General features: G+C 34.0%; 1 protein-coding gene across 3 annotated transcripts in view; it reads right to left on the bottom strand.

The window, feature by feature from the left end:
- Window positions 1-73: 73 nt before the first annotated feature.
- LOC126750915 (organic cation transporter protein) overlaps window positions 74-13468 on the bottom strand; it is a 31249-nt gene continuing 17854 nt past the window's right edge. For 2 of the 3 annotated variants that reach the window (XM_050460709.1, XM_050460710.1), the window contains exons 2-6: window positions 3129-4163; window positions 2773-3031; window positions 2200-2617; window positions 1570-2076; window positions 74-1506 (exon numbers count right to left, since the gene is read on the bottom strand). In XM_050460709.1, coding sequence (XP_050316666.1) covers window positions 1314-1506; window positions 1570-2076; window positions 2200-2617; window positions 2773-3031; window positions 3129-3455 — 1704 coding nt within the window. In that variant the 5' untranslated portion in view covers window positions 3456-4163 and the 3' untranslated portion in view covers window positions 74-1313. Of the gene's footprint in view, window positions 1507-1569; window positions 2077-2199; window positions 2618-2772; window positions 3032-3128; window positions 4164-8617; window positions 8914-13468 lie in introns of those variants that run through there. The other variant, XM_050460708.1, reaches the window with a different exon arrangement.

Genomic DNA, 13468 nt, shown 5'->3' with positions numbered 1-13468 from the left:
TTCTTCTGCCCCTCCACTGCCCATTGTTCCTTATCCAACCGCCACACATGCGCCATAAATGAAAACAAGACAGTTTCACAAGATTGTTCACTAGCTGTACTATTTTGACGATTTTCCTTTGTATTTTTGTGTAAAAAAACATTTTACAAACATAAATACATACATAAATGATATATGCAGACTTATGTACATGTACATGTGGTTGGAGGAAAAAATTAAATTCATACATATATGGTACATAGGTATGTATATGTAAATTTTTATGTTAACTAATATATGCTTATATAATAAGTGTTTAATGTTTGTAGAAATGTATTTCTAAAATGACTTAAGAAACTAACTGTAATTAAGGAAGCTATATATTTAATATTATTAAGTTTATTTACTAATTATTAAGCTGAAAAGAAACTTAATTATATTAATTCTCAAACTTTTGATGCAGCTATTATATAAAACGATTTTAGGCACCTATTACATTCTTAAATGAGCTATTATCAAAATTTTGTATGTACATATTTATAAGTATATAAGCATATGTGTTTCTTCACTTTATATTTGATGGCTTTTATATGAGTAGATACTTCTTTTATATTTTCAATAGAACAATCTATTTCGGTATGCTCACTTGGGCTTTCACTTTGAATATCAAGAACGTACTTCTCAATATATATGCATGTATGTAAGTGTGTAGATTTATAAAAAAAATATTTTTATTTCTCCATTTTTTCCTTTTTGTAAATCTGCTTAGAAATCAGTACTAGCTTTAAGCTCTGCTTAAGTAAAATTGTGCCAAATGCTTATTACGACTTTCAAGTACATATGTACTTATATGTATAAACAAGAATATATGTACATGTACATATATGTATACATGTGTAAGTATAACGTACAACGTTTTAAACATGTTTGATATATGTATGTATATCGCTTAATTCCTGTATGTTATGCATAATACAAAGTTTATTTAGTGCAAAAAGATGGATAGATATTGTATATACACATAAATATATAATGTATACGCATATGTACATATATCTGCATTATACACGCATTGTTTCCTTAAACACTTCTTTCGAAATTTTAACTGAAGTCTACTCGTACTACCCCTTCCCCACTAAGCACCTGTTACCTACAACATTACTAGTAGGCTCTTAAGAACTAAGGACGTTGACTATACAAAACATTGATATAAAAAAAAGTATTGTGTTTTGTGTGCTTTCGCGTCTGTGCAAAATATTACCGTTATCCGTTGTTTGTGTTTTTTGTTTATTCTAAAACTTAGCACCTAAGGCGGCTAACGCGTTCGCACACATTTATGCCGCACTGTTGAGGTTCTCATCGGCTGATTCATTGCCCCGATCGAAATCAGTTAACGACTGCTTACGCTCGTAGGCTTCCTCTTCAGAGTCACAAGAACGTTTGCCTTTCTTCGAAAGGCAGGGGAAATCGAACATACGTTCGCCTTTGCCGAAAACTTCACCTTCTTCGACAGTTTTTGGAAGTGTTCTGTAAAATTCGCAATTAAAATTAGTACACATAAACATTTTGTGGAGATAGTTGCTTCCGCACCTGTTAAGCGTCTCGGGAAGTAGTAGGCATACAAAGGAACCCGTAAAGAAGAGCGCACCCAAAATGATCGATGGCGCTGCCTTGAAGAATGTGCCCAACCACAAGATGTAGGGCGCCAAAAACGATGCTGCAAAGCCAGCTACGTGTACCGCAGCCACGCCTTGGCCGCGCACGCATGTTGGTATCAATTCGGTGGCATATTGTGATCCGGATTCGTATGAAATCGCCACACCGAAACGCGCCGCTATGGTTAAGCATGCCAGTAGCACGGCATTGTGGTTGTGCTGTTGATAGGCGATCGCTACGCCTGCCAAAGAGGTAAATAAACCGCCGACAAGTAGCGAGCCGGCCGCCATGCCCTTGCGTCCAATGCGATCCTGTAGCAAGATCACGATTATGCTCGATGGCAGCACGGCAATGGCGCTCAAGGAGAACATAACGAATGGCGAAATGCCCATACCCTCGACATTACGCGAGACCGCATCGTAACAGAGTGTAATGACCATCCTGGAAGGTAAATAACGGTGAATTATGTTTTAATTAGCGCGAGTGACACATATGTAAGTATCAATTAATGTTAGGCGAATAATTGTCATTGTCTAAATAATGTTGTATAGCAAATATACTTACGATTTGAAAAACAATATAAGTGTGTGTTTGCGCATGCGTGGCGTTCTAAACATATCCAGCAATGTTGAGTGCACCTGCTCATCGCCGCCCATCTTTTGACGCTGCTTCTCGCAATGTTTGCGAAATTCTTCAAATTCCGACGGAGTCACTTTTCGTTTGTTAAATCGTGCAACACGTTTCAAACGCTTTATAGCACCGTCTACATCATTTCTGGTGACCAACCATTGAGCGCTCTCCTGCACTACGAAATAGTAGAGAACCACGGAGAGTATAGGCAGTGAAGTACAGGCCAAATAAAGTTGCCAATGCCCAACGAGTACGGCCAACCATGGTGTGAAGACAAGGCCAATTGTATAGAAGACACCGACAGCTAAATTCAGACCAAGTGTTCGCATCGATGGACGGATGTATTCAAGAACTAAGGAGTGAAAAAGAATACGTTAAAAATTAAAAAAATCAAAACTTATGTGTACAAAAACCGCTCATCATGGTTTCAAATTATTTTAGAAATTAACAGTACACTCCTATAGAGGATTACAAAAAATATCATAATGAAAATTCCAACTCACTCACCAATAATATACATAAGGTAAAAATTCGTATCTGCCGCCATGCCGGATATGAAACGGCAAAGTGAAAATGTAGTAACGCTTTGAGAGAATATTGTCGAAAAATCCCCAATAAAACCCGAAAAATTTGAAAGTATTAGAGCAGGCAAGCGACCAATCTTGTCTGAAAGCAGACCGTAAAAGAGGGTTCCAACAACGGAACCTATAAAGAATAACGACTGCCCGATGCGCGCTTTGTACGCCGAATCACAGACCCAGTTTAGCTGCAAGAATGTGAAGAAAACGTAAATGAGAAAACTAAATTAATACATTTTGAAGATTTTACTTTAATTTTTTTAAGAAAAAGTTTTACGTACTCACCTCTGTGTTCATGCTCCGATAGCCATAATCGTATTTATAGATCCAACGCGTACAACTCTCTGGGCTCACCGTTACATTCGCACCATCGATGTCGAGCAGGCGCGTACAAGATGGATTCGGAAACTTCGCATAGATCTCCGCAATCTCATCGAATGACTTATTCACTAATTTCTCATGGTAGCACCAATGATCGGGCACAAAACTTATCACAGTTTGGGTAAAATAATGTAGTGAGACAATGAAGTTGATTACACCGAACAATGTCAACAACAGAAACTGATATCGACTAAAATCGCCGCATCTCGCAAGAATCTGATCAAAATCCATATTTGCTGATGGATGAGATGATGATCACGTGGCGATTGCTGTCAGTGATCTTTGAAGTACTGACGTTTAATTACAAACAGAACACAAGGAACTCGTATTGTCCGTAAATAGAATGGGCAATGAGCGTGGCAGCCAATCGTAGACGTTTATTTGAGCGATAAATGACCGGTTAAGATGGTAGCAATGATTTCGAAACGAGCGCTTAGTATTAATGAGTTCGCATTGGCAATTTCGTTGGCTTTCTTTGTACTGTATGTAAGTTGCAGTCTTAGAACTGCCAGCGCTTGCACTCCTTACCGTAATGTGCTTTGCATATACTTGTTTGTATTGTATTTGTGTGTTGTTTTTTGTTTCCTGGTTCCGGTGGGCGGTATTCTTGACGATGCTAACTAAGTTTGATTGCGCGTTCGCTATCCGATTTTTATGTTTGAGCCGCAATACTTTATATTGAGTGCGATTATTTCATCAATTAGTCGTAATAATTATGGAATTTATTCACATGTAAGAATTCAGTTTGCGTCTATCACAACTGTAAGAGCACATGCACGTGTTGTTGTTTAATAAATTTCCGATACTCAATTGGTTATTATAATTTTATTTAAATGTTTTATTCATATTCGTGGATTATAAGCGAACATATTTGTAAGTGTGTATATGTGTACCGTTTTGCTGAACTAAATTTAGTGTAGTTTTGCATATAAATTATTGCTGTGATTAGAAAGAGAAAAATAAATAAATGTGAAATGACATTATTGGCTGTGACATTTGTTTTTAGTTTTCAATTCGCAGAGAAATAGCAAGATTTATAATTACTATGAATTGCAATCGGTATAAGAAATATAAATGTATATGTATGTTAGTGAAATCATATGAATCTGGAAAATGTGACATTTTAATTACATATGTATATTTATTCCGGAAACGGATGTGGTAACCACATATTATTACTAATTCATTCGTACTGCAGACAGAAATTTAGTTTTAATTTTATTTAGTTTTTAAATATTTTTCGTAATCAATTCTTATTCCACACATGTCATAAAGGGTACTAAGTAATAATTCACATGTGCTGTTTCCAAAACTAAGCCTTTCATAGAATTTTTATTACTTAATTACACTGAATACGCTAATTATAACAAAAATTATATGTGGGAACATATTTTCAACTTAACAACATCATAATTGAAAAACGTTTGAGAGAAACCATTTCCCGAAATCTAAAGCACCGTTAATTGGGATTAACAATAATTGATGGTCAAAAATAGTTACTTGAGCTACCAACGACATAGAACTTTAGGTTTAGCTCCACAACCCAAAAGAGGTTGAATCATTTTTTCGATGGCTGAATGCTGTCAAAAGAAAACTTCATAATAAAGAGACAAAAGTTCATATTCGTTAAAGCGAAAAGGTTATCTTGTTATTTTATGTAATTTATTCAAACAAGTAAAGATCTTATTTGGTATTGAGCTTTCACTAATGTACATAATTTTCTTTCTAACAGTTGATATCGCTTACGCTTACTTAAAGTATTTACAGGTAAGTGCATATGTAAATAGACTCCAATAAATAGATGTTAGCACACTTCAGTTGAAGTGATTATAATGCCTTTGGCTGTGAAGTGGCTAATAAGTATTATTATAAAAGTAAATATTAACAAGTCAACAGTGCCACACGACCTAAATTGAAGGTGAAATAATATCTACATATGGTTGCATTTTCGAAATATTAGCTATCACACGTGTTATAACAATAATGTGCTTTAGGAATATAAATAGTATTAAATATATTTCACCTTAATCTTTACCGACCTTAACTAATATAAGATAAAATTAAATTAAAAAAAATATATATTTTTTATTCTCTGTTCTGTTTTAACTCAAAACCATATCTAATAGATATATTTTTAAAATCCTAATTTCATACATATTTAATATAAAGCCGAATGCTAATAGAATCCGCCCGATGATTTTTAGGAAAATACTTGATATTTTTTGTCCGACTCACATAATTGAGTGAGTTCATACCACTTTACACTGGTATTTTTTACACAAAGTGTATGTAAATTAAACATAAATAATGCAGTGCTTTAATTATTTAGTCTGAATTAACATTTGCAGTTAGTTTAGCTTCAAGGAAGCGAAATGAAAAAACTAAATATTTTCCATAAACATATGGAATGGCAGAAATTGCCGGAGTTCCTAAGTGTAAGCAATTGAGATAGCTTATCGTGAAGAGCTGTTGGCATCAGGCGTGTACGCATGCCGGCTATATTTGTTTGAAAAGTAACTGATTTTTTATTGCTTTATGAGTGCAATATCATAAATGACTGATACGAGTGGTACGACGCGACAACAGTCTGATATCAGGGAGTACACAAAAGCACTCGTTTTTCTATCATTGAGGTAAATAATATTTAGAGACGATGTTCCTCAGTTCAAATTTCAATTCTTACAAATTTGAGGGAGTTTTCGCAATCTCGGCATGGCTATAAATAGATTTAAGCAATCACTGCAACCCTGTGCGGTGAAATGAAAGAACTAACGTTTGTTTTTATCCGGAATTTTTAGACCATTAAGCAGTAAAATACAAAATCGGAAAAGGCTGTTAATATCGCCAAATCGAATGCTAGAAGCCAACGATGATTTCGATTCACTTATTTTTCTCCTTATCGTTTCATATTTTGAAATACGTTTTAAGAAGATAGCAAATATTTGCTTTATGTGAGGTTTATTTGTTTGCGGAGACATTAATATTTGCGTTCCTTCTTTTTTCTGCGCATAATAAGGTCAAGTACGTATTTCTTAACAGTAACAACACGGAACTTAATTGACCACTTTATTGTTGAAATATTCACAGAAAACTTAATGCTTTCGCTGAACTGACACTTACGAAACCCTCCGCCCATTAAGCAATTATTTAGTAACTTAAAAAGTAGGCCACTTTAGATAAGAATATTTGTTTTTAAGCTTTAAAAGTTGCAATAAACTTAATTTTTTTATTATATCACTTAATTTTTTTCAAGGAAGAAACCTTTATAATGAAGCGAGGATTGTTATAACCGTTCACTCTGAATTATTGCTCGATTAAACAATTATTTATTTATTTATTCATACTTATCCACTATATTACATTTGTTTGAGAAGAGCAATACATCATATAGAAGTTAATTAGTCGCTTGGCTAATTTATTGCTCCAATAAAACTCAATAAATCAAATATTTGCTTAAGTTACTCAATTAATTGTGCAATTTTTTGGCTTCTACGATAAAGACAAACAATGAAAAAGTAATTAACAACAACGCTGTCATTGTCTGACCAGAACAATTTCATGCGAATAAAAGATTATGAAAGTGATTACATTTGTGGTTTTATAACTGTCATTATTATTTGTTGGCAATGGCTCAACGCGAGGTAGCTGATAAAACATGTAGTGAAACATGCCCATATTCGCGGACTTTTGTCAGCTCGCTATCAACTGATAAGCATAAAGTATCATCACAAACACGTGTTAACGGCTGCAAGCACAACAAGTTCATTTGCCGATAGCAACAGGCGGCCGAAGTCTGTTCTTTCACCCTGTGACGAGTTCTTCCGGTCACTTTGCTTTCTCATTAGCCATTCGTTTCTGCCACTAGTCTAGCTGACCTTGGGTTTATACAATAATTTGTTATCATTTCATTGATTGCAAATTGATGCCGCTGGTTTGTCTGGGGCGCGCTGCAAACAGAAGTTGTTCTTCGGAGACTTTCTGTGCTTTAGTAGACAGACGGAACGCCTACGATAGCATACCAGTAGAGGCAACAGCATGGAGCTTCGTGCCTCATTATGCGTAATAACAGTTATTTACTTTTACCCCTTGTTTTTATTATTGTAAGAGATGTTGACGGTCGTAGGTTTACGCACCTTCGCCCACAAATCATTGCTTCTTTATAGAAAGCAAAACACATTGAAATAAAGAGCATTTCGCTTATACATAGTTGACGTCCATAAGTAATTACATATACAGATTATATATGTAAGTAGGTACAGCTGATCCAACTTGAGATAAAGTGTAAAGGCCATTTTATTTTTGGTTTTTTACCCTGAACAGAGTATATTTAATTAGCCATGATGTTTACAAAATACTGTATATTAATGATCCATTTAATTTATTCACTTTCCAGTACACAAATAAATATAACGGACTAAAACTTTCCACTAATAATTCCATCAAAATATGCTACCTTATGAGCAAACATTATCCAAATCCAATCAAAACTGCTCAAGCCCTTAGGTACCGAATATGTGGACGCCAGATCTATAGTTGACTTTTAACCGAAAATAGCGGTCAATGCATGAGAATTCAGAGATAATCCTTTCCTCATAATAGTATCTCTGTATATCAAAAATCGGGTCAATTCTTCCCTGAGCCTTCTTATCCTTAATACAACGATTTTTCAACTTCCGAGTGACTTTTTCCGCATAATTCGGCCAATGTGTGAATTATCACAGAGAAAATGAGAGAGCGTATCTTACTCATGGTAATGTACACATGTATCTTTGTGCCAAAAATAGATACAATTGGGTGAAAACTTGGTCTAGCCCCCATATAACTACTTAGTATCACAATTTTTGAGATCGGATTTATAAATAGGATATGTATTACATAAAACTGCTTAGATTCCGATGCTCTGGTTGATCCTTAAGGTATTTCCCTGACTTTGATTCCTACAAGTTGCAAGAGTATAAAATGCTCGGTTGCACCCGCACTTAGCCCTTCCTTACATATTTTAAATTAGTTTTGAAACAAAGGCACTAAAACGTATATTGAAATTACAAATTTCCACATAAAACTTTCATTGTTGGTGAGCTCATGAAAAAATTTGTTCCTCTTTTAACCACCCACAAATTGTTGATCTGTTGATTTGTTGATATTTTCTCATTTTCCCTCAGGAAGGTTTCATATGTAGAACATGAAATATCTTGGATGAATTTCAAGTTTCTTTCAGAGACCCTAAATATTTTCCTTTTAAGATATTCTTAGCACACTTACACGCATAAATTAAAAGAACTTCGTAGATTTCAAATTCTTAATTTTATTTTGCAATTACGGATTTCGTTCACCAACCAATTAAATTTTAAAATGTATGTATGTAACCGTAAGAAAATAGTTTATATACACACCATTTGTGAAGTTTATTCGTCCGTATTTTTAATAACAAAGCAGTTCAATGGCTTTTAACAGCAGAAAACGCAAAAGTTTCGAAACCAAAACAACTTTAATTACATTTGGCGAATTCACCGCGGCAATTAACAAAGCAAAATATTTTATGCAGAACAACGCGCCGTCTCAGGCATCGAGCAAAACAACGCACAGCAAATACACCCGCGAATGCGAAACAATGCTCAGAAGCTTAGCAACGAAAACCGAAAGCGCAATATCGCGTACAACACCTTCCAACGATTTAAACAAACTGAACAGCAACACAAAGCTAAAGTGAGCAACAGTTCGAAGATCCGGCAGCAACAGATTTTGAGTAGCAAACGAGCTGTCACATGGGGTGGCTGACCAAGGAAGGAGGGTGGATAACAGCACTAGCCGTCAAAGAAGCAGTCAGTTTCCCTGTTTCTACTACTAATAAACGATAGCATCGAACATACTTGTATACACACACATATACGTAGTGTATTGAGAATAGCAAATGAGAGAGGAAAATCCGATGTGAAGTTTACTTTTCATGGAGCGCTGTGATACGACATCGCACAAATTCTACATATATAAATAAAGAATTCAAAACAGCTGGTTTCCCCACAACAACATACATATGTATATATAATATATAGATGTGTGTATTTATATATGTATGTACGTTCATTACAAATTGTGTCTTGCTATGCCAGACGACTTTTATGCATTAACCCAGCAAAACTTGCAATGAGATCCTCAGATGCCTGGAATAGTACATAATATAAAGGGTCATTCTTTTCAGAACGGATAGCATTCGCTTCGAAAAATGTAGACAATTCGAATCAAACATATATTAATTCTCTCTACATTTATTATCAAAAACTTATCTTTCTCTTCATGCAAAAAAACCATATAAACATAACAATGGAGTTGACTAAGATATGGTTAAGAGAACACGTTTATGCTCCTTTGGTAAAGCAGCTTTGAACATAGTGAACAATTTTGTTATGAGAGATTACATTGAAGAGCAGCATTCAATCGCTGGCCCACAGTATTCACTTCGCTTAACTTTCCATTTGTATTAAAAACATATATTTTCAGGCAGAAGGAGTAATTAGCTGTCCTTAACGGAGTACAATCAAAGCAGATGGGACCAAGTTTTGCTAGCCATTGGTAGGAATGTATCGTTGTGCGAAATGTCACTGAATGTGACAGCTATGAAAAGTTACGTCAATAACTATGCATGCACACGTTTAACAATAGATATGTAAATATGGTAAATGACTAGGTATAGATACATACGTATGAAGCAATCGTTTTTTCTCTCAACCAGTTTTCAAGGCAATTTAACTATTTTACCTGTCATTAGATCGCTTACTCGCTCAGCCGATTGCCTAGCAAACCGTTCAGGCAGCTTAACGCCGACCAAAAGACTTGGTTGCCGGTAACGCTTGGTGGAATATGCGAGGGTAATTGAAATTCCAACAACAAAAATAATTAATTATTTAGACTCAATCAGTTAATAATTAAAAGGCTATCTCAATTTATTTTGTAGATGAAAATTTATTTTTAAAAATATATATACATACATATGTATATGGCCTTAGAACAAAATGCTTTTGTTGAACAAAGAAAAGCCAGGTTTTATAATTAACATATGTATATAATAAATGGAAGAGAATACATACATATATATATCCTAAACAAAATATTGAGAAAAACCATATATGAGTTTTTAAGTTTTATCTTCTATTTTATTTTCTTAATTTACTTATTTTTATTATTTTTTATTAGTTTCCAAGCTTCACTTAGAATACTGTAATGTTTGAAAAATAAACATTTCTGTATTTGCTGATATGACTGTGGAGCAGAGTACAAAAACAAGAACATAATATGTGCCCATGAGGTGACTAATTTCATTCAATTAAAGCGATAAATAATAAAAGCACATAATTTTGTGCTGATTCAACGAATTATAAGTTTGCATTGTTTTATACGAGGTGTAGTTAAAAAATAAAAGAGTTCTACGAATAGGAAGGGCGGTACAAACCTAAAGAAGTGGACTTGGGACAAATATATACTAGAAGAAAAATTTGCTCAAAACGAGAGGCACATGATTCCAGAATAATAAAAAGAGAAAATATATACATACATGGCAGTTATTCGTCTTCACCTCTAATCCTGATAGACACACCTCATATGCATTGCGACATACATAGTAATAACAATCTGAACTATGTACAAATACCCACCAGTACTACTTAGTCTTGTACCATATTCCAACTTCGTTGTACTTCTTGGCTAAAACTCACAATCGTCCAATGTCAGCAAAATTTTTTTAAGTAAAAAACGTCAAGTTATGAAAAATGTGCGAAGTGTTTACAAATTTATCCACATTCAGCGATATACAATTTTTGTTGGTTTATAAAAGAGACGAATAACCTGGATTTGTCAATTAGTTTCGTAAACAAATAACTAAAAGTGTGAAATTTTCAACGGAAGCGATTTCGCTGGCACCAGCCTATTTGCAAATAATTGTATTAACTGTATTCATGCTTTGCATAAGAGACTATGGGTCTAAAACCGGTTTCGAGCCAGCGACTTTTAAGGCAAAGTTTTTTGTCATTTTTTGAGATTTCTGAAAGTTGAGATTGCTGAAAGCATTGTATCATTTTCCGAATACGCGATTTTACAGAAAAATAATCGACCCGCTCTAATGTAAAAGTGTGTACATATGGATTGGTTCTTCAATGTTAATGTTTGTAGCGCTATAAGCTCATCGATACCTATGTGTGTGTAGATAATATCTGTAATTAGGTAGATAATATCTGTAATTACGGTACTTCCTTGACGATACATAACCAGATGAACCAGTTATTTATTTTTTTCTGACACCCCTATTACTTAAATTACACAGACTGCAAAATCAAAACTACTTTGACAAAGCTTGACCAACACATTTCCTTATACGATAGGATTTGATATATTTTCGAGATCTGGTTAAAATACTGAAGCAATTCCAATCAAAGTTAAATTTTTATTATCAGAGGCACATCCCACATCATACAAATCCTTCCACAGCTGCATTGCAATAAATATTTCTAGAAAGCAGATTTCGAGAGAAACGAGGGAAATTCGAGTTTAACAATTTATGCATACAAACATACGTAAGTATATGTATACCGATCTAAGTGCATCGGTATAAAGAACTAAAAAAGAGAATTGCGAACGCAAGATTAACTCTAACAATCCCAATTAAAAAGTCATTAGAAAAGAAAAAACAAATGCAACTACTTATTACACTATCATCTATAACTAATGACAGCAACAACAACAATTAAGTAGAATTTCAATTATTTTCAGGGCTCAGTAGTAGCAGCACCAACGAAACAGTATGTTATGAACAGCGGTCTCAGAAAAATCAAGAGAGAACCTGGCTTTCGAATGCCGAATGGTGTAACATAATGTGAAGGCCTAAGTATACCAGTGCCATAGTCATCAAGGTTATTATATGAATCGACGTGAATCGGCTCGATCTAATAGTATTATGCATGTAAGTATGTATTTTCGTGAAAACTAAACTAAACACATACAAACGCGCAGATAATCAAACCGACTTATGCCACCAACACTACTGCAATGTTACCAGCCGCGTCTGATTCGGCAGTCGTTGACATTGTAACGTCACTTTTGCATACAATGTACATATAAATACACATTCACATATGCTACACCACATTTAAGCGTATTGCAGGGGCGTTTCGTTAGTCCAGTGACGCTCGATGCTAATCGTTTAACCCATTATTGCCCTAAAAAGCGATCATTAATCTTGCTTTATCTTAAAATTTATATTAAGAATGCAGGTTTTAGCAACCAATATTCGTACATACATACATATGTATTTGCCAAATTTAACAAAATATACATAACCTATTTCTTCAGTGTTGCCACCTAAAATTGATATTGAAATAACTCCAATTAGTGGTTTGCTGTCTTCATATAAAAATACGTTTATGGATTGCAAATTTAAAATTTTTCTAAAACAGAGTCAGATTACTACTAAAGGGTTAATGAACTTTGATAATATGCACGCATCCCTCAAGTGTCCTGTAGTAAATATTGCTTTCAGCATATATTACACAAAAATTTCTACAGAATGTATAAGTATTATTTATAGCAATAATAAAAATCACATACTAAATGAAGAAAAAACTAGCTGGCAACACCCCCTGATTCAAATGTGTTTATTATAATTAAAATTGATAAAATGTCAAAAATTGCTACATATGTACATATATATTTTTATATGCCAGCCGTATATACTTGTATGTAATTATGAGTACAAATATAATTCCCAATAAAACTTCACTAGATTATATATTTGAAAATAGTTTATTACTAGTCAATAAAATGTTGTATTGCTACGTAACCGATAGCTTTAAAGTTATGAAAGAAAACTTCAATTTTTCATTTAATATAATGTGATTTTTATCAAACAAAACGAATAGTCAATACAAATAAAAATCAAGGTTTACTTCGGTTACGTAGCCCATACTAAATGCGGGGCGGTGGTTTGTTTAACAGCGATCACTTCCCACAGAAATATGTTCAATCACTAACTTCACTTCTAACTTGAAAAATGTATTCATAAATTCATCAGCCTCTTAGAAATGGCTTATAATTTTAAGAAAAATTCACATGTTGGTTCACATCTTGGCAGAATTCAAGGCAGGTATCTTCATCTATCTTTAATTGATAATAATGCTTCTCTTATTTGTAATATTTTTAGTAAAATCAGATACTTTTATTCCTCTTTTAATTTAAATTTCTCCTCCACATTCAACCGT

Source organism: Bactrocera neohumeralis, chromosome 2, assembly GCF_024586455.1.
Source record: "Bactrocera neohumeralis isolate Rockhampton chromosome 2, APGP_CSIRO_Bneo_wtdbg2-racon-allhic-juicebox.fasta_v2, whole genome shotgun sequence".
Classification (NCBI taxonomy): domain Eukaryota; kingdom Metazoa; phylum Arthropoda; class Insecta; order Diptera; family Tephritidae; genus Bactrocera; species Bactrocera neohumeralis.
Note: the sequence above shows the minus strand (reverse complement) of the source record. Positions and strands in the feature narration are given on the sequence as shown.